General features: G+C 40.4%; 1 protein-coding gene across 2 annotated transcripts; it reads left to right on the forward strand.

The window, feature by feature from the left end:
* Window positions 1-4,030: 4,030 nt before the first annotated feature.
* HSPH1 (heat shock protein family H (Hsp110) member 1) lies at window positions 4,031-26,987 on the forward strand. 2 transcript variants are annotated; one of them, XM_074859870.1, is made up of 19 exons: window positions 4,250-4,267; window positions 5,100-5,157; window positions 5,736-6,775; window positions 8,257-8,397; window positions 10,156-10,278; window positions 11,473-11,572; window positions 14,449-14,582; window positions 15,110-15,354; window positions 16,260-16,488; window positions 17,395-17,501; window positions 18,855-18,988; window positions 20,944-21,149; window positions 21,950-22,081; window positions 22,801-22,938; window positions 23,361-23,486; window positions 24,011-24,118; window positions 24,224-24,343; window positions 25,467-25,628; window positions 26,124-26,987. In XM_074859870.1, exons 4-19 carry the CDS (start codon window positions 8,371-8,373, stop codon window positions 26,322-26,324), a joined length of 2,292 nt encoding a protein of 763 aa, XP_074715971.1. In that variant the 5' UTR covers window positions 4,250-4,267; window positions 5,100-5,157; window positions 5,736-6,775; window positions 8,257-8,370; the 3' UTR covers window positions 26,325-26,987. The 2 variants fall into 2 exon arrangements, with proteins under 2 accessions (XP_074715970.1, XP_074715971.1); XM_074859869.1 differs by lacking the exon at window positions 5,736-6,775 and having other exon boundaries at window positions 4,031-4,267.
* The last annotated feature ends 337 nt before the right edge of the window (window positions 26,988-27,324 follow it).

The following is a 27,324-nucleotide window of genomic DNA, read 5'->3' on the forward strand; positions in this document are numbered from 1 at the left end:
TTTACTTGTGATGCAATGTTTAGATGTTGCCTGCCTATGCTGGGATAGGCTCTCCTGTTTTCTGTTTCAAATAAAATATGAAGATTATGTACAAAGAATGCTGCCTCTACTGTCCCAGCAGAGCTCCTGTATGTCTCTGTTTGGGCCCCTGGCAACATAGCAGAAATCCTAAGTACTCTGGGATGCCTGACCTTCCACAGGGACATTAGCCAGCCCTCTTTAATTCACTTAGGTCATGTTTTATAACGGCAATACTCCCTGTATAGTCACTAATGTCATTCTACCTCCACACCCCGTGACAGTTTACCAACATTAGCACTGGTTTAACAGATGAGATAACTCCCATTTCCATGTCAAATTTAGTTTCTTAACACCCTTTTAATGATCTGGTAGAGGCCACAACATAGAACATCCAGTACCAAATATGAAAATAATTCTTTAAATGCTTGACCAGTTACCATTTTGAAGCATTGCTTGCACTGATGAAGGCCAGATTGCTCTTTTCTCCAAGTCAGATTGTGGACATGTTTAAAGAAACCCTTAGCTGTCACAGACAGTAAGAGAGCCTACATAGCTGAACTCCCCATGCATGCTGAGGAATAAAGGAAAATCCACAACAGATACTTTTCTGTCACCAAGCCCTCTCTTTATTTACCATAAGCTAAACACCACAGTACATGTGGGTATACTAAGCAACACTCAACCTAACTGCGCAAGGTAACCTTAAAAAGTTGAAAAACATGGGTCAATCATATTCTGGTAAACAAGCTGCAATAGTTGGCGCATTGCAAAACCACTAAGGTTGAAACAGAGCATCCATGTGTAAGAATCCAATATCCCACTGAACAATGAGAAAGCAGGAACTGCAGAACCTTCCTCTTCTTCCCAGCAGCATTAAGATCCCAGGCTATGTGACAGGTACCAAGGATAACATTAACAGAAATTTTGCATCAGGCCAGTGCATCTGTCCATACAGCCATCCAGTAAAGGCTGATGTGACAACCAAGGGGAAGGGCAGCACACCAATTTTTCTCAGTTTCTAAACTCACAAGCTTTCAGTGTTTCCCCACCCTCCTTACGAGACAGTTAATTGTCCCTATGTAACCCATACTGTCTCTAGTTCAGAAAGGAGTGACACCCAGAGCCTCCACATCATTGAAAGAAAGAACCAAGAGTTTTAAGGGTTTTCTTCTAGACTTTTTATATAAAGTTTATAATCTCATCTCTACAGCCCTTGGTAAATCACAGTTTTAATTATTCCAATCCTGCTGGCTCTATCCAAAGCATCAGTCTAGCCAGAGAGATGTGAGTCTTCACTGTCTGGCCTCACCAGTTTGTTAACCTTAGCCAATAAATGCCATATCATTTCTTGATGGCTCTTTGATCTTGTATTTGTTGGCTTTCATCAGTGATTAAAAACAGGGGGGTGTTATTCATGTCACAAAGGTCAAACTTGTTCCTCCACAGAGCACTTCCTGCTGGTGCATGGGCCGTGTCCACAGCCACAGGGTTTCCAGCCTACAGAACGCTGGCAGTGTGCAGTACCAGCCACCCTTTCAGAACGGCCCCCACCGCTGTTTCAGCTGCCCAGGCCCAGCCTTAGGGACAATCTCAAGCATCTTAGCCCTCAGCAGTTCCTATCTTCCCTCTACTCCTCCCCAACCCTCAAGACCACTACAATTGCACAGTGGGAATTCACCTCACAGAGAGTAAGTCATATCAATACGTGCTTCCGCTCCAGGCCAAGTAAGAAAAACTTTATTCCTATACTGGGATCCCAGTTCACTGGAGCCATAGCTCAACCGCTGCACCGCACAACATTGCACTGCACCATCAGAGAGATGGTACCAGCAGAGTAACTTCCAAATTCACTGCTGAGCTTAACAGTTCTCTCCCTTTAGAGACCAGCTGCAAATCTGGGCAAACAGTCAAGTTTTTCTTATTTCTAGTCAAGGATAAACAATTTACAGCAAAAGAGAAAAAGCAAAAGGAATGTTTGGTGTCTGCTTTTATCATCTACAGCGACATTTGAACTAGCGGGTATGCTGTATGTTCATCATTTGCCACAACGGGATTTTCTAAACAATCACTGAAAGCACTAAGCACCCAGCTTTTTGTCAGATAAGTCGATGGCTGACATACAGATGAACTGGCAATAAAGGGGATGGATTTTCACTAGCTCTAGAGAAGTATTATCCAGGATGCAAGGACTCTGGATGCTCATGAAGGCAGCGGGAGTATTTTAAGCATTTTTGTATCACCCGAGAAAAAGCAAGATATTTAAGCACCTAAATACTTTGAAGAAGTCTACCTCTTCATTTAAAATTGGAAGTACATTATCAGGAATATTTACCATGTCAAGTAGGGACACGAAAGCTCATCAGCATAGACAATACACCTTAGAGTTTGGCCAAGCTGTCAGAAGTTGCATCCTCAGCTAGTCACACAATGGTCTCAATGGATTTTTCAGCTATGTGTCTCCTCTGAAACAGGCAAGCAGTATTTTAGGGGACCAATTCCTCCCCATATATACTTGGGAGGGTTCAAGATCCAACACAGAGCTGAATGTTACTCAATTCTGAAACAAAGCTTTAGCAGAGACAGATTGCTACAGCACAGTATCTAGAGAGTAGGGGAAAAATACTGACATTTTGCCTCTTCTACACAGGGACACTCAGGACTCTGAATGCTACCATCTCTCTCCACCCCTCATAACAGCCAGGGCAGCGTGACAGATGTAGCATTGACAACCAAAATCAAGACCTGTGTGCCTGCCATGCCTTCATATGGATTGCATGAGGCTAAGGCCTGCCTGTAGCAGGGGATGGGGTCCTGAACAGTGAGAGCTAGACAGCAAGGAGGCAACAGGATATTTATATTATAGTGGATTGCAGCACTGGACACAGAGATAGAAGTCCTCTTAAGGAGAGCAAGTGATCTGGAGCACTGATATATTTAACCTGCGCTGTTACTTTTTGCTAGCCTTAAGAGCATCAAAACAGCACAGCGGGGAAGATACCTGTAACAATGTGACAGTCGACTCCACAGAGAGGTTTCCCAGTGTATTAGAGGAGTAAGGATACTGTCACAGATAGCTGCTTATGCCGTTCTCCCACACACAGAGGCTCAATAAAATACAAGTTGCTTGAACAGCAGAGCACCACTGCACTTCATCTGCGTCCCAACAGTTTCCTCAGAGCCCTGTCACCACGCTCCTTCCGCGGCTGGTAGGCCCCGCGGCTTCGGGGCCGCTCCGCCCAGGCCGCCATGGCTGGAGCCCTTCCCCCGTCACCCCCGGCTAGACCCAGGCTGGTTCCGCCCCGCCGCCGGCAAAGCGGCCGCCAACAGCCGCGTACCGCCATTTGCGGCGCCTCAGGAAGGCCTCAGCCCCCACACAGCTCACCGCCCCCCAACGCTATTTTTGTCAGAGAGCAGCCGCAGAGCTCCCCGCACGGCCCCCGCTCCCCGGCAGCCCTGCGCCGCCCGGCCCCGCGACCGCTCCCGAGCGACTCCCGGGCGGGGGGAGAACCGCACGGCCGCGCAGGAGCGCCGCACCGAGGCGCAAAGGGGAGGCGGCGAGCAGAAGGGCTGGGAAAGGAAGGCGAGGGGGCCAGGGTGTGGTAAAGGGACCGCGCCGAGGAGGCGGCTCTGGGGCTATCGGCCGCCGCCGGGCGGGCGAGAGACGCGACCTGTCCGCGCTCCCCGCCCGGCGGCTTCCGCTCGGCCGCGCCCCTGCCCGCCTGGCCCCGCCCCGCCCCGCCCCGCCTCGCCGGCCCTGACACTGGCCGGCGCAGCCCCGCCCCGCCTCCGCCCCGCCCCGCCTCCTCCCCTCGCGGGGTCGGCGGCGTCCGCGGTCGCCATGGGAACGTTCTGCGTCACCCGGCCCCGGCGCCGCTGATTGGCAGGAATTGTTCGAGAACGCCGCCGAAGGCGGAAGCGGAAGCCGCACGTGGAGCCGGTGAGTGGTTGTCGCAGTTTCTGGAAACTTCGTCTCATTGTCATATTTAAAGCGGCGGTGCCGGCTCCTCTCCTTTCCCCTCCCCTCCCCTCCCGCCTGCGCACGGAGCCGCCACGCGCGCGGTACCGGGACCGGCGGCTGCAGTGCCGGGAGCGGCCGGGCCGGGGCAGGGCGGGGGCCTCCCCCCGGCGGCGGGGCGGCCATGGCCGTGGTGGGCTTTGACCTGGGCTTCCAGAGCTGCTACATCGCCGTGGCGCGGGCCGGCGGCATCGAGACCGTCGCCAACGAGTTCAGCGACCGGTGCACGCCGTGAGTGAGGAGCGCCGGGGTCCCGCACAGGCGGGGGGGCGGTCCATGGCTGGCGGGGGGCCCGCGCTGCAAGCTTCGGGGGGGTGGGGGGTGTCGCTGTGTGGGGCCTGCGCGGCCCCCGGCACTCGCCGCCTCCTCACGGGCTCCCGGGAGGCTGCCGCGGGGGGGGGGGGGGCGCGGAGGGCAGATGTGCGAGGGCGGCGAGGCGCGGGGCCGGGCGGTGTTCTGCTGCGTGCCCCTGTGTGTTCCTGTGTCCCCCCCACTCGAGACGGGGCCGGAGCGTGTCCTCGGGGCACCGGCTGGAAATGGAGGCCGGCCCGCGGCGGGGAGCTTCTCGGCTAATGGTGCGGCAGGCTGGGAAACCGGCGGCTGCGGGGTGAACCCCTGTCAGGGCAGCCTGCTTTAAATGGAACATGGGGACACCACAGAGGCTCACGCGTTCTCTGCCGTCGGGGGGACTCTTGTAACTGCCCCAGGGCTGCTGTTCTTTAGCCTGGAGTCAGGTTAGAAAGCCTCCGGCTCAAAGCAGGAGTTAGTTGTAAACTTATGAGAAGCTGAACACAGATGGGTGGGATGTAGTCTGGATGCGAGCTCGTAATTGTAATTACCGTGTTTAGCTGTTCGGATAAACCATCCTGAGAAGTCCTGGATTCGAGCCAAGACTTTAAGATGGATGAGAGTCTTATTGCAGTGTTTTACCGCAAGCTGGAAGAATGGCACTTCAACAGAAGGACTTTGGTGTTCTATTTGCAGTTGTAGAAGATGAATCTGTGACAGTCCTTGGTCGGGTTTATTGTCAATACTGAGTTAATTAGCCCGTTGTGCTTTTCAGATCGGTGGTTTCGTTTGGATCCAAAAACAGAGCTATTGGTGTCTCGGCTAAAAACCAGGTAGGTCATTTCCTGGCGTTTGTGCATAACAGTAAATCGGCCAGTGCAAACTGTTCAGGTACCAGTGGGTGTAAAGAGTTGGCTCGCTGTAGTTAAAACCGAGCAACTTCATTTTCCTTGTTAAGCCTTTTATTTTAGAAATGCTGCACTGTGCTGCCGTGCTTGCTTCAGAGAAATGCAGGATGTTTTTGTTAGAACGTTACTGCTCTCTCTTTCATTAATTGTAATGCTTTCCAGTTGAACATGTTCTTTTTCTGACAACTTTAGGTCATGGGGTTTCTTTTCCTAATGGTTGCATATAGAATTTTCCTTGCACTTGAAGGAAAACAATTTAAATGCTGTGTAGAGTTTCTTAAAATTAGATGTAAAGGGAGAGTCTTGGCTCAGATTCTTAAAGCTTTTTAGGTACCTTACTACTTTGGTTTCACCGAAAGATAAATGCCTGTGATTTTTGTTTGGTTTTGTTTTTTTTTTATTGAAGTGCTCTGAAAGATTGAATGTTTTCTTTGTTAAAGTAGTATTTTTCAACTTAGAAGGAGAGCTTAATTTTGACAAATCTTGGAATTATTGTGTTGTAGGTTGTTACATAACTGGTGCTGGTGGAGACCAAGCGTGCAGCCTCCGCTGGCCTGTGCGGATCTCCCATGTAGTAAAAGGACTGCAGTGGGTTTCCATGGAGAGAGCACTAAAGAAGACTTTTTTTTCTTACTGTAATAGCTCCCCTCTTAATTTTGAACAGCCAAGGCGATACAAATAGGTTACATGTTCACAAACACACATACACTTTCAGTTACAGGCTAACAGTTGGAGTAATAAAGTACATATGTTTGTGTTTTTTCCTTAAATTTCATTTTAGCATTGCTTCTGTTTATTTGACTGCTTCCACTGTTTCAAGTCAGAAACTGGTATGATTATCAGTGTGCAGAAATGAGTTGTTACTCAAAACAGCAAGTGATCTGAATCCTATGTAGTCTCACATGTGTTAGTAAACGTTCTTGAAAATGTGAAGTAAGCTGGAAGTGAAGTAGATTCTGTCTCTTGAATTACATTTAAAAGCATATATTTGCAGTGATGAACACCTGTGACTTTAGTTGCCTTCAGAATAACATTTATAGTATGTTACTATATTGAATCCTTCATGTTTGGTTGTTGTAGCAGTTGAAACTAAGTATTTTTGCTGGAAGAAAATAATGTGATGCTTAAATGCTCTGAAATCTTTTATCATTTTATTTCTCTTGCTGTAAGTGGTCCAGTTTGGCTGACTACCTGAGGTGTAAATTGGGTTTCTTTTGTAAATGTAGAAGTTTCTTGACATGGACAACTGAATTATATTTTCAGTGTCCTAGGGTGTAGTAGCTACTTAAATCAAGGAGTAAAATGATCCCTTCCATTCGCATTAGTTTCTTAGTTTAGAAAAATCAAAAAAAAACCCCAAAAACCCCCAAGCAAAAATAACACCGCCACCACCCCCCCAAAACAAAATTAAAAAAAAAAGGTTTTGGCTGGTGACTTCAACAACATGATAATGTGTGTGAGAGCACATAATACTCAGAAGTGCTATCTTTAACACTTGAGCTGCTGTTGAAAGGAATTTTCGGAGACTTCGCGTTTCTTTTAGGTAAGTCTAGTAGCACTGGAGATGAGAGCAGTGTGTTAGTTAACAGACCATAATTCTCAGCTTTCTTAATTGTGACTAAGCAGGAAGATATTAAAACATGCTACAGACCTAATGGCATACAATTACTCTAAAAATATCTTAAGATTGTTCCTTTAGAAAAGGCTCTGAGGTTAATTCTAAATTAGGCTATAAAGCTACCAGAGCGTTTGTGCTTCTCTGCCCACTGCATGGTAATAATTTTTGCTTCTACGTTCTTCAGCAGTACAGCTGTGAATTACGTAGCATTCAAGTACTCTGAAGTTATGGCTGTACAAATAAATGAGACCATGTCGGGAAACGATCTTGGACACAGGAACCTAAATACTCTATTGCATTAAAGTACTAGAATAGTTCCTGGCATGATTTTTGGACTGTACTAACTCATGGTCTTACTAATAATTACTGAGCCCTGTCTGGCGATTTAGAATAAACCAAGAGTGATTCCCAGTGGGGAATTTGGGTGTGACATCTTTCTCTCCACACACAGAGCTTTATGAAAGTTACTGTTTAATATGGCCTACTTCTTTGTCAGGGAGCTTTTCTGTTGGAGAACTGTCATAGTTGCATAGTTTTCTAGTGTAAGATGTAGCTCAAGTTCTTCAAATCCATGATGGAAAATTTTGCATACAATAAGAAACTGATGATTTCCTTTGAGGGTAGTGAATGCTAGAAATCTTCCTCAGTATGCTTGTCATTTGAGTTAGTATCATGCAGTCTGTTGGTGCCTGCTTAAATCTATTCTGGAGAGAACAATGCACTTCTGTGGTTTCTCTCCAATAGAATAGGATTCATTCTACTCTGAGATACTTGCAGTATCTCTTTTAGGCCGGTCTAGTTGTGTAACTTTTTCTGTTCTGGAGGAAGATTTTGTGTGGCTGATAAGTGAACATGAACAGGGAAATGACGTGGGTTAAAAGTAGCTCTGGAAAAAAAGTAAGTACTGAAATGAATGGGGAGACTTACCAGCTTGAAACTTAGTAGCTGTGAAAACAGTTGTTGCACTTAATGTAATGGGGTTTAAAGTGAACAGCTGGAGGTGAGGTGGCTGGGATTGGAGTGCCAGTTTACAAGCATGCAACTACTTGTGAAGCTGGCTCCTATCTTTGTTTGAATTCTGTCTAAATTAGCTGACTAAAGTACTGGGCACTATAGTTCCTGTTATTGCTCACGTTATTGCTTCAAGATTTTGGCGATACTTTTATAATCCTTAGAATGCTTAAAATATAATGGTCTGTAAGTATCTATGTCCCTGACTCATATAATCTTCTGGAGTAATGAACTGATATAAAGTACCAGATAGTAATTAGAGGTATTACAGAAACAGATGTGACGAGTGAGCAGTTGTCTTAAAACCTGACTGATGCTTGGGGACATACAGAACAGCACTGAGCATTGCAGATCAATCAAGAGTGGGTTTCTAAATATCCTGTCTTTCTTTACAGCAAATTACTCATGCCCACAACACGGTATCGAACTTCAAGAGATTCCATGGCCGTGCATTTAATGATTCTTTTGTTCAGAAGGAAAAAGAAAAGTTGAGCTATGATTTGGTTCCTATGAAGAATGGTGGAGTTGGAGTAAAGGTAAACTTATGGTGTATCTTTCTGGGTTTTATAGCTAAATGTATAAGTTTACATTGCAGCACCTAGTCATGAAAATAACTGAATTACCCTAAAGGTTTTCTTTTAACCTTTCAGTTAAGTAGAGCTCTTGTATTAATAGACAGCTTCATCTTTAAATAGTGGATGTTAACTATCAAATTAAGGTTCATTTGCAAGTAATTGCTGAAATGTGATCTTCCCTGTTGGCAAATTGCACATCCAGCTCAAACATACCAGAAAAACTGTTAAGATAACTACGAGGTCATATGGTTTTATTTCAAAGGATTAACCTTTCTGTCACTCTTGTGTGGAATGCGTTGCAACAGTCTTAATTACAAGGTTACAAATTCTTTATAAAGTAGTAGGAACTCTTTAGAATAATTGCTATAAATGAGTGACATGCTTGTCTTTAGTGAACTGCCCAGTATAAGCTACTTTCAACAGATGTTCAAAACCAGTTCGCACCACATTGCAGGTTTGTCTCTTGCTTACATTTCATGGGGTTTGCTGATACAATGTCAGCTTTTCCTAGAATACCTGCAGTTAATAACTTTGTATTCATTTACAGAAGTATATAAAAATACTGATCATGAAGCCTTGCTGGCATAACGGATGCTGGTGCTTCACTAATGAAGACCCTAGCTTGCGGCTCTGCGTTTAGTTTCCTGCTTTTCTCCATACCTTGAACTGGTGCCTCAGAACTTCAGTATAGATCAGGTGTAGGTAATAATTAGATTACAGAAGAGATTATTCATTAGAAAGGATTCTGACTTGAAGAGTAGTTAAGCATTACAAAAGAGGAGATGATTTTTTTGATTATATTTGTGACTTGTGAAATTTAACGGATAAATTCAGACAAATTAATGTTTTCTTTTAATTACAGTGTGTGTAGGAGTCTTACTGTATGAGAAAGTGTAGTATTGGGAGAACAGTGCTACTTTGTATTTCTCATTTGTTCTCAGGCTGTTTGGAGAACAAATTAGTGGGTTTTTTCTATTTAACTGTCATTTAAAAGTTTTAAGAATTGGTTTAGTAAGTAACATTCAGTAAGACTGGGATGTTTTGAGAACAATTTTTCTATTAAAACTGAAATGTTTAATTTTTCCCCAAATTGGACAATGTGAATAAAAGGTGGGTGCTGTTTTCACTTCATCATTGCCATTTATTCTATTGCACGGGAAAATGGTGGCTCAAGAATAATTTCTTGGTAAAGGAGCAACAAATAAACCTTTTGCCGAGCTTCATCTTAAGTTTTTAGTTGTTTTATGTGCATAGGTGAACTATTGTTGCACAGTTCATTCTTTTGGAGACTCTTCACATATTTGAGCAGAAGCATAAAAACGTTAGGGGGAAAATAGTCAGCAAGTAATTCTGGACTCTTTTGCAGTTGGCAACAGTTTGAAAGTTGATGGCTACTTTTACTTTTTTGGCATAATGCTGTGTGACCATGTCTAGCTTTAGTCACATTTTAGACTTGTGTCACTTTTTAAATCACTTCCTAGCCACTTCATTTATAGAGTTGATACAGTTATTGATGTGTTAAGTCTGTGAAAATGGAATTATTGCTTTGTAGATACTGAACTGGAAAATTAAATTGTAAAGTGAAGTTCTATAATGAAATGATTAAGCATGTCATGATTGAGAGAGTATTAATCACCAGTGTATTAAAAAACATTAAATGTAAGTAATTTTTCCTTCAGTTGAAATAATGGAATTATTTTACCTATTTCTTCTATCCAGGTCATGTACATGGATGAGGAGCACATCTTCAGTGTGGAACAGATATCAGCCATGTTATTGACTAAATTAAAGGAGACTGCAGAGAGCAACCTGAAAAAGCCAGTAACAGACTGTGTTATTTCTGTAAGTAATTGTAGTGCACAGGAACATTATGTCTTTTAACTTCAGCTATTGAGGGCATTTTGTTTCTATTCGTGTAGAGTGAAAAAGAACACTGCATAAGCACTTACAAAGGGATTATTCCTAACTAGCTTTAGAACTTTTGGCTTCAGAGACATTTCAGGGCTGCTTCCATATTCCAGACCCTGACCCACTTCATGAATTCATTCTTTTGGAGATGTCTGAACTTTTGAACCCAGAACGCTTCTGGGATCCAGGTATATACCCTTCTGCTGCATCTTGTTTCCATGACTAAGTGCACTAATTATTCATTAAAGACACCTTTGTTTATCACAGTTTGCCCTCTGGCTGCTGAGAACCTTAGTTTCTGTCCTGTTTATGTTCGTCCTCTCAGTCAGTTAACTTTTTTCAATTTATGACTGCACAGAAAATGACCTCAGATAAGAACAGTCATTCCATTGCAAAGCCTGAGTATAAAATAACATCTGTCTCCGTGTTCTCAATGACTCTGAACAAGTCTGTCTCACATTACATCTAGGTATATTTAGTTCTGTTATTAGAAGAGTTTGTTTTCCAGTCGATACCTGGAAAGTTAGTGTCGCCTTATGATGTAATTTCTGTCCCTGAGGACATCAGAGCTCACTGTCTAACACCAATGCTAGAGATCTGTAACAAATTTTCAACAACATATTCCTTCAGAATCTCTTACCACTTCTTGCCCAAAGTAATTTTGGATAAAAACAGATTCTCTTTATTCGTTATCGTTTATTTCTTTGCATCTCTCACATCTATAATATTGCTGTACCTTTTTTTTGCTCTTTATTGGACAGGAGTACATCTACTAATTCTGATTAAGGTTATTCCATGTCTCTGTCTCCATAATACCCAGTTCCATATTTTGCACCAATAACTAAGGTTCCTAGCGTTTGTATACAAATAGCTCATTTGTTTCTTGCTAGTGTGTGCTCATGTAAGGTAGCTGATGCTTGTTTAATTCCATCTTGGCTTGATTGAACAGAATGTTTGAAACCTTGATTCAGTACAGTAGTTGCATGTTAGAAGACTTGCAGTGAGCAAGTGTCTTTCTCAAAGAGGAAGAATAGGTACCATTTTTAAATTAATACTTTCAAATAGTGTGATTTCAAATAGTGTCTTATTGTCTGGATATAAATTCCCATTCTCACCTGCTTTCTTCAGGTTCCATCATTTTTCACGGATGCTGAAAGGAGGTCCCTTCTGGATGCAGCTCAGATTGTTGGACTAAATTGTCTTAGATTAATGAATGACATGACAGCAGGTAAGTAGACTAAAACAGCAGTTTCTGCAAGTGAAAGGTGTGATAGAGGGTGAATTTAGTTACTCTAAGAAACAGGGCTGACTTGAAAAATCAGACATGAGACATAAATGTTCTAAAAACTTGTTGCTCTTCTCTTGATCTGCAGTCTTTCATTTTAATGTCTTCTGTGTGAAGGGGTAGAAGAGATGAAGATTTAGTGATAGTTATCTCCCTGAGTACTATCTCCTTTGCTAATCTGTTTGGAACTCTAAAAACACATTGGTAGAACGAAGAGTTTATTTGGTCTTTCTTAGAACAAACACTGTTACCCTGTCTTCCTGCATTTTTCTGTTTGTGTTTGAGAGCATTTGTTCCACGTTTTTTAAATGACATAATAATTAGTACTTATTTCATGGGGGAAGGGTTGGGGAGTAGAGGTCTGTACCAGAAGGTAATTACTAGTTAGATAAGTAGGGAAGAGTTTACTTTGGGAGAATGTTCCACGTGAGCATGTTTAGTGTACACCGGCTGGATTCATGCTTTTGAATTTTATATTTTATTTTATTTTTTTAAAGGAGTAAAGCAGTCTTAAATATGCATTGATGGAGTGATATCTTAAAATGTTTTTCCAGAATCAGTTTCAGATGAGTATCTACATGGTAATGTATAGGATTTCTAGTAAACGTAGCTGTTCCATTAGTATTATGATCTTTACATTGAACACTATGTATTTGCACCTAATGAAGAGCAAATCTGACAGTATCATTGCAAAAGCCATAGGTGCATGTTTCTGTCATCTAGCTTTAGCTTAATTCTTTGTTTATATGGCAGAGTGCTACAGAGAAGGTGTGGTAGTGTGAATTCTTAAACTGGGTGAGTGTGGACCCCACAGTAGGTACACTGTCCCATGTGCCTGGGTTCTTCTGAGTTACAAGGCTTGTACATCTTTAGGGTGACTGTGGAGAGAGGAGGAGGAAGTATAAATATCCAACCCTCTATTTTTAACCTTCAAATTCCATTTTCAAAATATTTATGAAGAAACTGTATCAGAAAGAAAAAAAGTTAGGTTAGCACTCAAAAAAAAGTGTTTTCCAACCTTAACAGTCAAAAAAGAGTGCCTCTTCAACCCCCTTCTGTATCAAAGCAAAAGTAATCCTTCACACCCAATTCAGAGATATCCTCTCATGATGGGGTGATAGAAGCCAACTAAAGGCCTTGCCAAAAAAGGCACTGTCACTTCCTTTTTGTATGGCAAAACGTATCAGGCCAGTCTTTGGCCATGCAAGAACCTTGAGAGCTTTTCAGGACTTTTTAGCAAGGATCTTTGGAAGCTTTGTCATTGGATGAACAGTCCCCAGAAAAGCAGATAGCTCTTTCATCCCCTTAGCAGACCAGCAGCCTTTGTTTACTGTGTAGCACATAGCATTTCTAATTTTGTTTTCTTTACCTTGCAAGGCCTGATAAGTACTACCCAAGTTTTCCTAATATTTTAAATGTAAGAACCTTTTACTGTATCTTTGGGGAAGGGGTCCTGAGGTGTAGTGCAGAAAAGAAAAATAATGGTTTAGGTTTTCTTAAACAAGGCAAATTCTGTTGTGATTTATCAAGTTTTGTTCATAGATTTATTTTTAGCTTGGAAACAAGGCCAATGTGTTCAGTCTGTTCAAATACAAATGTTATGTGAATGAACACATCAATACACTATTTCAGTCAAACCTAGATCTCAAGGATATCACAGATACATTTTGTGAAATAGAGTTTTTTGTTTTAATTAACCACCTCTTAATGACTGCTTGTGGGAGGGATTGAGTGCTGTTATTGGGTTTTTATAGACCCCAAAGAATCCACACAGATGAGAGTGAGTGCACCAGCTGCAGGGGAACTTCATTAGATACCAGAATCCATAAATCTCAAGTTTCTGGTCACTGGAAAACTTGGCTGTCCTTGTTTCAGATGGTCTGGAACTTCTGCTTTTGATGTGGGAGAGGGAGTCGGTGTCCCTTTCTCTCAAAGTGAGAGAATGTCAGTGTGACTATAAAACATTGTTCTTCAGAGCACATATTCCTAGCCTTCCTTACCACCTTCTCTAATGCTCTAATTCTCTTGCCTGATAATCTGTCTAGTATCCTGGCTGTTATCTTCATCTTGGGATTTTTTCATCATATGCAAATGTACGTTCTTGCATGTTCTATCTCATGCCAAAATCTCAGCCTTTGCTATGTAACCATGTAGCCAAGACTCTCTGGGATTTTATTTATCTTCAATTACGGTATCAGCATCTTGCCTAGCTTTGACACTGCTACCCATCCAGAATGAAGGCTGCTGCAAAACTGTGTTGTCTCCTTTGACTTCATCATTCTGTGTTTACATGCCCCACTGGCTTCTGTTCTACACTTTCGATGCACTTCACAAACTGTCCCTGCCTGATACTCTATATAGACTGAGATTATTCCCTTTTGCAGCCTCTGCTGACCATTTACACTATTCTCAGACAAAGCCTTCATGCCTGGGAGATACTCCTTGTAAATACAAAACTGGGTTTGGGTTTTGTCATAAAGATGCTCTGTGCTTTTGATTACTATGCAAAGCAAAAAAATGAGTTCTTAATAAACAGACCAAAGTACAAAATCCCTGAACAGGGTTGTTGCTTCTTAGTTTTGTGTGCTTAAACACTTAGAGAGCATATACATGACGGAGGGAGGATGTTTTGCTTCTTGGATCCTACAGCATCTATTAATAGAATAAAGGTTTCATGTAGGTAAGACCTTGCATAGATGTATGTCTTGATTTGTCTTGCTGCTCTTGATCCTGCAGCTTAATATTCACAGGGATGTGATGGCATGCAATTGGAGAATCACTAGAGAGTGAATTGATAATATGACACTTTATTTTTGCAGTGGCTCTGAATTATGGAATTTATAAACAAGACCTTCCAGCTCCTGAAGAGAAGCCACGGATAGTTGTGTTTGTTGATATGGGACATTCTGCATTTCAAGTATCTGCCTGTGCATTCAACAAGAGTAAACTAAAGGTAGTAAGATTAAATGAAAATAAAAAGGTTGATCAGACATGAATCGAATAGCCTGTGAATCTGGCTTATTTTTAAAATTCTGAAATAATTTAATGCATGGGAAGTGGCAGTGAGTCAAAAGGTGAAGATTTTTATCAGTGTCCTTAATTTCATTAGGATAGTTTCAAATAGAGGCTGTAAATTTTCTGTGTTAGACCAATATAAGATATATAATACAACTGCTATCGCTTAGTTTGTTTTATCTAAATGATTGTGTGTATGGATTAAAATTGTGAATGCTTAGGATTGTCACCTAGTTATGTAGTTTCACTTCCACTGTGAAAGTTAAGAGCAATTTTTTGTCTGATGTGAATTGAATAGTGAAGAGCAATTTTTGGCTGATTGAAGTACTTAGGCCTGTGCATTGGAAGATAGGCTGACTTGTCTCCAGCCTTTTTTGAAGAAAAGACTTGCTGATATTGGAAGACTGCTATTCCATTTGATCTTTACTGAGTGTAAGACTGAATAATTGTGTTCTTTCAAACCAGGTACTTGGCACAGCATTTGACCCTTTCCTAGGTGGAAGGAACTTTGATGGAAAGCTAGTAGATTACTTTTGTGCAGAAATAAAATCAAAGTACAAACTGGATCCAAAAGCAAAAGTTCGAGCTCTTCTTCGTCTGTATCAGGAATGTGAGAAGCTGAAGAAACTAATGAGTTCAAATAGCACAGACATTCCCCTAAATATTGAGTGTTTCATGAATGATACTGATGTATCTGGAAAAATGAACAGGTGAGTTTGTACAAGACAGGCTGTTGCTTTGGTGGCTGTATTTCTTAAACAAGTGTCTCTGTCCATGTTTGAAAGAAACTTGCTGTGCTAAAAGTGCTGAATAGGTGTGGCATTTTTGTAATGTTAGAATAACTAAGGCTGTGAAATATACTGTTCAGATACCTGAGCAACATTTCAGTGTAATAATACATGCATAAGAAGCTTGGATTCTTTTTGTAGAATGACACATTCTTAAAACCATGGACTGATGCATGCAAACCAGACCGGGGGGCGGGGGGTTGGCTGCATATTTAGGCCTCCTGCTTATTTTAGGTAACCTAAATCCCATACTACTCTTAAGATAGCAACAATTGGAACTTTGTTCCTTTGTTCTTACTGTACTGTGGATATTGAGAGAAACAGAGGACAGAGAAGGTGTTTATGGGGCATGACTTGATTATGGCCTGAGTATAAATGAATGTGTGTGTCTCTGTCTTGCACACACTCAGAGGCAGAACTTAGTTTGCAGTCACTGTTAGTTCTGTAAGTACTGTCAAGAGGGTGGTGGGGTGGCTTTTTTCCTCCCTTCAATATTTAGGCAACATTTTTTCATTGTAAAGGAAGTATCAATGTCTTCTGTATTCTTATCTGTACTCTCTGCTGAGAGGCAAATATATAGCACCTGCCCAAATAATACCTTTTATCCTATTTAACTACATTGATATCAGCATAGGAAAATCTGTAAGCAGCTGTTCATGTGCTACCTTGTCTATGGTTGTCACTTCAGCCTACTCACAGGGCCTTGGCTTTAAGTCTCTTTGCAGTGTAGTTAACAAACCTGGTCAGCATCGGTTTAGAAACAAGAATACCAGGAAATCCTAGTGGTGGGACAGGCGTTCTTTAGTTAATTCTGTTTCTTTCCTTAGGTCACAATTTGAAGAACTGTGTGCTGACCTGCTGCAAAGGATAGAGATGCCTCTGCTTTCATTAATGGAACAAACACAACTGAAAGTGGAAGATGTAACTGCTGTAGAGATTGTGGGAGGAGCAACCCGCATTCCTGCTGTCAAAGAGAGGATTGCTAAATTCTTTGGCAAGGATGTCAGTACAACACTGAATGCAGATGAAGCCATAGCTAGGGGCTGTGCTCTGCAGGTATAGTACTGGCAACACTTGATAAACTTAGAAGTTACATAGCTTGAGAGCACTTCTGTGAAGAATTAGCCAAGCTAATTTATGAGAAATGATAGAAGTGGTCCATTTTAAATTACACAAGGGAACATACATGTTCACTGGGTCTTTTTATGGAACTATGCTGTTTAAAAAGTTCAGAGTACTCCTTTATGGTGCAGTACTTTACTAGAAGTGCTGATGTTGGGTGTATTCTGTAAGCAGCTCAGTCTTCAAAAGGGCAGGATCTAGGGATCTTTAAAGAGAAAAATTTAAGTAGCTGTCAAGCTGAGGGAAGAGATATTTTTAATCAACAAAGTGTATGAGAAGTATCTATGGAGAGCCCAAAACTTGCTTTTTTGTTATCCAACTTTCCATCAATGTGAAACAGACTTTTATTCTATTTCCCCTCCACATTTTTACACTTTCCAACTAGTGAACTATATTTTACAAGCAAACCACTCGTTTTACCTTCTTCCTTTTCTCCCTTTAGCTATTTTCTTAGTCACCCTCTCTTCTTTGACCTGTTTCTTTACCCTATCTCGCTAATTGCTTTCCATCACTAGCAATCAGTTGTCTCCAGGGAAAGAAGCAGGACCTGTAAGATAAAACCACTTCTTTTAGGACTAAGTAATGCAGCACTTCCATTCTTTACAGTCCTGGTGTTTGTTTAGACTGTTACCTTTTTTCACAAGCTACGGTAAGAATAAGGCCAAAAGTCCCACTTCTATATGAGATTTCTGTTTTCTTATACTCTATTGAAATCAAGCATTTTGCCTAGCTCTGTTTTAGTAAAGTCAACACAGTTCATTCTTAGTTAAAAATGTTTAGCAGTCTTGGCAGGTGGAGTAGAACAGTTAACCAACTTTAATGCATGTCTGTTTTTTTTAGTGCGCAATTCTTTCTCCAGCTTTTAAAGTGCGAGAGTTTTCTGTGACAGATGCTACACCATTCCCCATATCTTTGTTGTGGAACACAGAAGCAGAGGACACTGAAGGGTATGTAGCTCAAACTACAGTTCTGTGAAGCTTTTGGCCTTCGTAATTCAAGGATAATGTTCTCAGTTGCATTTAAATTAGGATCTTGGCATTCTGATGCAGAAAACCCATAGGCCATGTACCAGAGATGGTTGACAGTGGAGGTTGTGTAAAGGCATGCGTTGAAATTTTAACTGTAACTCCTCATATGTTAAAAAATAAAGATTAAAAAAATAGTTGTGATTGAATGAGTTAACAACCAATATCTTGTCTTGCATTGCCCTTATCTGTTGTCAGGTTTTGGAATACAAAATGAACTAGAACTGCTGGATCCAGATTCCACTTTCCTTGCTAGCTTTTTTTAATTCAAGGTGTTCCTAACACCTATCTGGTTTCTTGTTTTAGTAGGAACATTATGCACTATGTAAATATCACGAGTTTACATGGATGCCATTTGTCTGGCTGAAAACAGAAGCAAGGATTTAACTCTTAGGGTTTTGTAAGAGAAATTTCTTGCAATTGCAGTGTCCTAAGACTCTATCTACTATTAACTGTGCCACGTCTGTGGGAAATGCAGTTGCTGTCTAGGATGTACAGAGGTCCTAGTTTAACTTTCGGAAAGTTTTAGGTTCTAGAGGGACCTGTTCATACCTTTCTCATTCTTTATAATTCAGCCTTTTCTTTTTCAGTCTGTCTTCCGTGGAGATGTAAAACCTAATTGTTCTGTCACATGCTTCTGAGAGCAACCTATGGGTTCACATTCTAGGTGAAGCTCTTATTTTCTCACATTTGGGTTATTAGATGAGATCCTTACATAGTTAGGAGACAAAACTTAGTTGGAAATTAGGATCAGTCTGGCATAATAGCGGACAGACCCTAGAGGAAGAACATAAAATAAAGCTGGTTGTCTTTCTGTCATATCAAGGAATGAATAATAATCTGGTGTCAGGGTTCTCAACTGAGCCACAGAAAGTAAATGAGTAAGGAATTAACAGGGCTATAATTAGCCTTTTGAGACTAACTGAGGAAGGGTGCAAATTATGATTTAAATTATGCTATTCCAAGCTCAGAATAATGTCTTTGCAGGAAACAAATTTTGGAGGTCTGCTGATAGTCTGTCACTGAATTGCCGCCTACACCTAAACTTATTTGCTTCTGAGACTCAAAATTAGTGGAATAGGACAATTTCCCATTACAGTAGACAACAGTATTTTTTTTTCTTTGCAGTACAGTAGTGAGGTATCTTTCTTGGAATTGTTCAGAAGGGTAAATGTGTCAAAACATGGTGATGTTTCTCTGAAGAGTTCTGACCCTAGATCAAAGCCTTTCAGCTCAAATACTCTGCTAAAAGTGATATTTTTCTCTTAATTATAGGGTTCATGAGGTCTTCAGCAAAAATCATGCAACACCTTTCTCCAAGGTTCTTACCTTCTATAGGAAAGGTCCATTTGAGCTAGAAGCTTTTTATTCTGATCCTAATGGAGTCCCATATCCCGAGTCAAGAATTGGTAAGTATTTGTCCTGGAAATGGTGGTGTCTCACATTGTTTGGTCTTAAATCAGTTCTGTAACTGTTGTGTTACAGCATGGTTATGATGTATATACTTAGGTTTTTGTGTCTGAAGGACTCAACTTTCAGTTCTCCCATTTCATAGGTAACTGAATTTGGATTTTTTAAAATTTTTCTAGCTTCTAAAGTTGCTTCAGTCCAGTGAAGAAATGGGGGGAAACTATAGCCAAATGCCCAGGACTAGAATTGGGGCTATCACTGCAAAAGATAACTTCTTAACTTTTATATTTTTCCTGCTTATCACTAAAGCAAGCTAGGAATACTTAAAAAATAAATATCTCCTGCATATAAAAAACTTAAAACACCTTTTGAGTAGCTGTTGCTGTGTTTTCCTATACTTTTGTGTTTGATGTAATGCTGAATGAGTTTTAATCAAGGCAGCCTGAAATAGTGGCAGCTACAAGACTACAGTATTGATTTGAATTGTCTAGGTAACATTTATAAGCAGCTCTTTCATCCTTTTTGACAAATTACAACATTGACAGTGTTGACACAAAGAATATACAGTGTGGTTAGTTAGAAAAAGATTGTGATGGTAAAGACAGGCCAATTAAATAATTGCTCTTGAGTTCTAATCATGCAGTTAAATGTTGTATGTTTGCATATAAAATTAAGATAAAGCTATTACTAGTTGTCAAGTAATTTCTTGGTTTTGTTAGAAAGCTCAACTTTTTTTTTCCAGAGTGGTAGAAGAAATGACAAATCTTGGTTAAGTATTTGACAATAAGCTGTCCTGTTGGTTAACAATGCACTTAAAATACAGTATCACCAGAATTGTAGTGTTAAAGTTAAGCTTTATAAATATTCTTTAAAATGGGTGGGAGAATATATAGGACAAAAACATCTCCATCTGATTTGCCAATATTTCGGCTAATATATAATGCACTACAAAGGTACCAAAAACTGTTACTCTAACAGGAAACATCAGTTACTTTCTCTACTCTGAAGCAAATTATGTGGTTGTTTCACTGAGAGTCAGAGTTCAAATACCATATGCCTTAGAAACCAGCACAGTATTTTGTAGTTACAGAAACAGCAGACTTCCTTTCTTGTTAACTCTTACCATAAAGACTGATAGTGGGATTTGTTGAGTGTTCAATTTATATAGCTTTAACAAATGAGAAAGTGTTTAACTGCTGTTCCACAAACTGGTAAGAACAGAACTGAAAATCAGACTGGTTTCAGTTCACTCATTGATTAACTCTGCTCAGAACAGAACTGTTAGTAGTACTAATGGGTGAGTCAGTAGTTCTGATGAGACTACCAAAAGGGAGGACAGGTCACAACTCTACTATTACTGGATTTACAAGAGAGGGGGAATTACATTCTCTAGCCTGTGAACTAAGCAGGTAAAAGCTTGTATGCTTGTTGTTCAGATCTATTGATGAAGGAATGGTGTGTGGGTGTCGGGGGGGAGGGTGTGTGAACATGTGTATCCAGCCTGTGATGAAATCAGTGAACTTGTACTCTGTAACTATACAAGCGTTGTAATCTCCAAGTCACTGTTTTGGTGATACACATATAACCATGTAGTAGGTAGGAAAAATATGTATGCTCTTAATGTGAAGGAGATCTGATTATTCATTTACTGTTAAACTAGTTGTCTGTCTGTTTCTTAGTTTCACAATGCTTGTTTTGGGTATTACAGGAGTTAGAAAACAATTACGTTCTGCTCTAGGGTAAAAGGTAATGGCAGATTTACATGGACGTTAGAAGCTGAAAAGAACACTTGTACAACTACTGTTTGTTTCTATGTTGGGCAGTAGCTTGTATTAAAAAGACATACCACTTAACATTGACATAATGTGTCCTCTGAGAAAGGGAGGTGTTCTACTGGCTCTGTAATATCACCTATTTAATTCCACTGTGTGAGTAGTAATTCTTTTGTTTTTAGGTAGGTATGTTATCCAGAATGTGGCAGCCCAAAAAGATGGAGAGAAGTCTAAAGTCAAAGTGAAAGTCCGTGTCAATACTCATGGCATTTTCAGCGTGTCCACTGCATCCATGGTAGAACCAGTTAAAAGTGAAGAGAGTGAAGATGTTGGTGTTGAGACTGAAGTGGAGTCTCAGGACCAGAGGCCTATTGAAAACTCAAGTGATGTAAGTTGACCTTTCTTGTGTGAACGTGCTTACTGATGAAAGTGTGTTCTGCAGTTACATACTCTGGAAGAAAAATGCCTTCTAAGGAAGCAAAATGAGGTTAATTTTGAGATATGTATAGCTGTCAGGAAATACAAAGTCTTTATAAGAACAGGAGAAAACTTGTGCTATCTCAAAACTGTGTGGATTTCAAAATCAGTTATTGGGTGAAGTGCCAAATAGCAGCAGGTGGGTTGCTTGAGGATGGGTTTCTTACAGCTGCCATAGTTATCAGAGTGTTCCAAATGAGAAAACTTGGTTTGGATTATTAGTCATCCATGTTCTCTGTGTTGAAAGGATTTGTGTGTAATCCTTTGTATTAGTAGAGTTTTTTTGGAACTTTTTGTGAGAGGGAAAGCTGGATTGTGTTCTACAGCATTGAAGGGCGGGGGGAACTGGGGAATAATGCAGCATTGATATGGTGTACTTAGTGTTTTAATAGTATTCTGAGGGGAGAAAAAACTTAAAAGCTATGACTCAATAAATTAAAAGCCACTTCTTGTGAGAAAGTGTTAGCATGCTCACACACACGCGTGAGTATTATATGGCAAGCCTGGCACTGGTAGCATTTTCACCAAGTCTTTCTGAACTGACACCTAATCTGTATCTGTTAAAGCATGTGTGTTTCTGCATATATACAGAATGCTTTGTAGGGCACTTAGTACAGTATGTGTGTCAGAGGTGAAGTGCCCTATAACTTTTATTAAATACAACAAGAACATAGGCCTTCTACGTCCTTTGTGCCGGGGCTTTCATTTCAGAAAAATATCGAGCAAGAGAACAGTGAGGCTGGAACGCAGTCCCAGGTACAAACTGATGGTCAGCAAGCATCACAGTCTCCCCCTTCATCAGAACCTCCCTCTGAAGAAAACAAAATCCCAGATGTCAAGAAAGTGAGTGACCCTTTAACTCTGAAAATGTTGTGCTCTATAATGGTGGCTTTTAAAATGGTAGCATATTCCAGGAAAAAGGAAGGAACTTGGTTCTCAGAACCAGTTTTAATTTTTATGCCTTTGTGTGATTATTTTTATACAGAGTTTTCAAAAGAATTCCTGAAAGAAGTCTTGATCTACCACTTCCCTGTCTTTATGCAGTGTTGTACAGCTAATTTGTTTGGGTTGCAGACGTTTCAATTTGCTTAACAGCTGTTAGAGGCCAAGCTTCTTCGGTCTGCTGAAAGAAGTTGGGATCAGGAATTCATAAACCTAAGAGGAAATAATCTATGTGAAAAACATATGCCTGCATGATATTGCCAGAAGTTTGCTCTTTCATCTGTATAAGATGAAAAATGTGTTGGGTTAAAGTCTTACCACTGTCACCATCACTAGTGAAGTGCTAAGCTACAGATAGGCATTTTTGAGAAACCTGCAAATATACCATATATCTGAGAAACGTTATTCCTGCAGCTCAGTACTTACTGTCCATGAAATAGGCTGTAAGAAGACTACAATAGGAGGTGGAATCCCTGAAAGTGACTCATATGTATATTTTGAAGATTCTGAAAGAACACAGAAAATCTCTGCATGTTCTTCCTGTGAATGTTTCTTTCATCATAGTGCTACTTCATCAGGAAGAGGTCAGGAAAATGATCTTTTTCTTCTCTCCAACTCAGACAAATGAGAAGAAAGGTGATCAGCCCCCAGAAGCTAAAAAACCCAAGATAAAAGTGAAGAATGTGGAACTACCTATTGAAGCTAACTTGGTTTGGCAGTTAGGAAAAGATCTCCTCAATATGTATATTGAAACAGAGGTGAGTTAGAGTGTGGTTTAGACTGCTTTCTTGATTGCAGTTGTTAACCGTTGATCTGCTTTTTAAAGGCAACCTCTGATATTTTACTGTAACTCTGGAGTGTGGACTTAATTTAAGTGAGCTAATACACAGTCCAACTTTAACACATAACTGACAGATGTTAATCAGAAAGATTGAAGTGCTGTTTATAGCAATGGTATCAGAGCACTGATCTATGGAATGACATCACAGATTGGTTCAAGCTGTTGTAATCTAGAGAAGTGCAACCCATTTCTTCAGGTGAGTCCACTGTGTACCCATGAGAATTTCAACAGTTAAGTGAGTCAAGGCCTCTGGAAGATTACCATATTTTACAGGAGCTGTGCTATGTAGCATGCTGTTTGAGCATAGGCATTTTTTAATTGTTTTCTGTGCTTATGTAGGGAAAGATGATTATGCAAGATAAACTGGAGAAAGAAAGAAATGATGCAAAGAATGCAGTGGAGGAATATGTGTACGAGTTCAGGGACAAGTTGTCTGGACCATACGAAAAGTTTGTTTGTGAAAAGGTAAGTTATCATTTCTGGAGCTTCTCTGAAAATACTGATACCAAATATCTATTTTGTATTCCTTGGTCAAGCTTTCTCGTAGCCACCCTGGAAATAGCTGAAAACTAACTCATTTGAATGACGGCTGGCACTGATCCAGAATTAGGTTCGGGTTTAGAAAATAGTACATATCCCTGAAAATAAATCTTGTCACAAAGGGAGTAAAGTTTTGTTTCCAGATAAAGTTGGTGACTAGGAGGGGAAGCGGTGTTGCTGTGTTCATAACAGCAAACATGAATTAAAGCTGCACCCCAAGCACTGGCCTAATCAAGGGCAAAAGGTTGTAAATGCTGCCTGTGTGTTTCTCAGTTCAGAAGCTGGTGTGGTTTAAGTGACTTATTTAGGTAAAAGCTGCAGTAGAGAAATGTAATTTTTATGTAGGAGTCTAAGAATTAATCTGCATATTTACCAGTGTCCTGTCACTGCAAGACACAGTCAATTGGTGCATATTTTGGTGTTTGACATGTTGAATTATTGACATGTAGGATCTGCAGGGATTCTCTGCACTCCTAACAGAGACAGAAGGCTGGCTGTATGAAGAGGGTGAGGATGAAGCTAAGCAGGTGTATGTAGACAAGTTAGAGGATTTAAAGGTAGGTCTGTAGTATGCCCAAACTGCACAATTTCCAGAATACCACACAAAACAATGTTAATGAATATTAATGAATTGCATAACACATAGGAATTGCTTTTTCTAGAAATTAGGTACTCCAATTGAAATGCGCTATCAAGAAGCAGAAGAACGACCAAAGCTGTTAGAAGAATTGGAACACAGGCTCCAGTATTATGCTACAATAGCTGGGGAATTCAGGAATAAAGTAAGTGGCCTCAGAGAACCTTTCTTTTTACCACATAGTGTTTCACTCAGGCTCACCAGCTGGCAGAGGCTTCAAATTCGCTCTCAGATGAGCTGCAATCTACTGTTATATAGGTCACAAATTTAACACTGCAAATGTTTCCCAGTGCTCAAAAAAATCTCTCACAGTATATAATTTCTTCAGTTGCTTGGTACTTCTGGATGTTTTCAGGCCAAAAAGGACATTTTTATAAAGAGTGAGGGTTAGACTGTGGTCTGATTCTTGATCTTTTAAAAGCTAATCTTTTTTGGAAGTGTGCTCTTCCAGTTCTGTTGGGAACAAGAATTGTGCTATGGTGAGAAGCATTAGTGTAAAAGCTACTCAGGATAAACTTAAAACATTCAGCTTTGATATATATGGGTGTTTGGTGGGGTTTTTTTTTTGTATTGGTACTTGAAGATTACTTTCTTGGTAAGCATTCCTGCCTTTGAAAATTTACTCTTTAGGTTTCAACTTAATGAGCTTTAATAGGGCAGTTCACAACACTCATGCTAATCCAGTTTGAGACTTGCATCAGAAACAATTATTGTGAAGTCATTCAGTAGTATTACAGTCTTGAAATAACTAGCATGATTGAAAGTAGTACATTTAAGACTTGAATCCATATTTAGAATTCTTAGCTAAAATCATAGGTTGTGTTGCTGGGTAGGTCCTTCTCCTGGTATCAGCTATTGGTGTAGCTGGCATTGTAGGGAATGCTGCTAAAGTTGAACAGCTCTGATCCTTTCCCTTCCTGTGTGCAGCAGAATTGCACTGTCTATACTACCTTGGGCTCTCCAGGAGGAAGGGGACAGGTTTTTTTTATCAGCCCTCTTAATGTTATATTTCATTGCATGACCTGTTTGAAGCCTTTATTCCCTCTGTGAACTAGGTTTCTTGTTTGACTATTGGGCAAAGAAAGCTTTATTATGACATCTGTATTTCTTGTTGCGTCTTGCTGCAACAAGATCTGGCTTGTTGCCATCTACTTTGAAAAATCAGTCAAGATTAGAAGTTGTAAATAACTGGGATAGTCTTGTTGGCATAACTTGATGACAGTAAACTTGACATTATTAACTAATACAAAATGTTTGTATTTGGACAGGATGAGAAGTACATCCATATCGATGAAATGGAAATGATGAAAGTAGAGAAGTGTGTTAGTGAAGTGGTAGAGTGGATGAATAATGCTGTGAGTGCACAGGCTAAGAAGAGCTTAGATCAGGATCCGGCTGTGCATTCCAGTGAAATTAAGGGAAAACTACAGGTAAGTACAGTAAGAAACTAATTTTAGAGGCTGGTGCTAAAGCTAGACTGATATCTGTCCCCCTCCCTCCCCCAATTTCATCTTACTGTTCCAGAGTTCTCTAAAAGGTAGTTAGAATGTATGGACAGAAGGAGATTCAGTAGAAAGCAGAGGAGCTGTACTATACTGTATACAATTCTGTGCAGCTTATTGACATTTTATGTCTTTCAGTCACCTTAAACTCAGGTTGTTTTTTGGTGTTACTGGTAGGCACAAAATAGTCCTGAAAAACCCATGTGAAATCCAAAATACTAAGTTCAAGAACTTTGCCCACCAAACTTCAGAAAGTAGACTGGTTCATTTATTTCAGGGTACACTAAGTACTTGTCAGTCCAGACTCAGGGAAATAAATACAGAAGCAAGTTTCAAACAGTTTTGGGCACAGGACTCTTCACACTAGTGAAGCTGGTATGTCCTTGATACATATTTTGACCACATCTTTTCCCTTTCTTTTAGGAGCTAAACAATGTCTGTGAGCCTGTTGTGACACAACCAAAACCAAAAGTTGACTCTCCTAAGGAGGAAAACCCATTAAATGAACAGAGTGATTATAAAACTGAAGATATGGGAGATGATGACAAAAATTCTGAAATGCCTCAACAGAATGGTGAATGTCATCCGAGTGATCAAAACACCATTAGCATGGACTTGGACTAAACCACTGCACTTCCAGCAAGTTATTTCATCCCATGACAGAAGATATTTTTGCTGTCGTATGTGGTGGGGGTGGGAATGCATTGTTTTGGGAACTATTTATATTTTTTTCTTAAGACTTGTCTGGGGTATGTTGTGTTATGGGAGGAAGAACAGTAATAGTGTTGGTCATGACTATCCTAAAAGGAAAATTGCCTTGGTAACTTTCAGATTCCTGTGGAATTGTGAGTTCATACTAAGCTTCTGTGCAGTATTTAACCATTTGCATCACTAAAGATGAAAAGAAGCTCTTGCTCTGAAATATACTGCTCCTTCAAAAGGTTGTAATCGAAACCTTCGTAGGCATTTGTAGATGCCAAGGTAGTTTTCTTTCGTCTGGACATCTAATTGGGTATGTCAATAAAAAGCCAGTGTCTGTCCCGTTCATAAGGGCTTCCCAGAAGAAATCCTTCCGTTCTGAAGTTTTTGATTATTGCAATCCAAAGCACTTATCAGATAATAAGATGGTGAAATGTGTTAGTAGCATGCAGAAACACTTATGTTTCATCTCTTGCTAAACAATACATTTTTCATGTGGGGTACATAAAATGAAGGAAATGCTAATTCTGTTAGTGTTACTGTGAAGCTTATCTAATGAGCTTTAAAATAAAGTTCATTTTACTGGTATCTCCTGACTACTTGGGTTTAGCTGTTTTCAGTACTTCTGGTGTAAGTGTTGCCCTTTTCATGGTTTGTGACAGACCACTACTTTGTGTTCCCGTGCACAAGAGTCAAAAGTCTTAAAACTCTCACACTTAGCACAGAACAGTTGTGCAGTGAGTTGAAAGTAACTCAGCTGCTTAATGAGTTATGCCTCTCTTCTTTGCCCCAAGGGTTGAACCTGACAGACCCTGGAAACTTAACAGATGTTAAGGCATAGGACAAAATTTGTGACACACAGAACACTATAGTTTAGAGACAATAATCTGCAGTTCAGAATAAGATGTTAAAACCTGACTGAATA

This window comes from Strix uralensis, chromosome 2, assembly GCF_047716275.1.
Source record: "Strix uralensis isolate ZFMK-TIS-50842 chromosome 2, bStrUra1, whole genome shotgun sequence".
Classification (NCBI taxonomy): domain Eukaryota; kingdom Metazoa; phylum Chordata; class Aves; order Strigiformes; family Strigidae; genus Strix; species Strix uralensis.

Coding starts and splice junctions, on each gene's coding strand:
- HSPH1 (XM_074859869.1), top strand. CDS start 4,161: ATGGCCGTGGTGGGCTTTGACCTGGGCTTCCAGAGCTGCTACATCGCC. Junction 16,489..17,394: donor CTAGGGGCTGTGCTCTGCAG/GTATAGTACTGG, acceptor TGTTTTTTTTAG/TGCGCAATTCTTTCTCCAGC. Junction 24,344..25,466: donor CTGGGGAATTCAGGAATAAA/GTAAGTGGCCTC, acceptor GTATTTGGACAG/GATGAGAAGTACATCCATAT.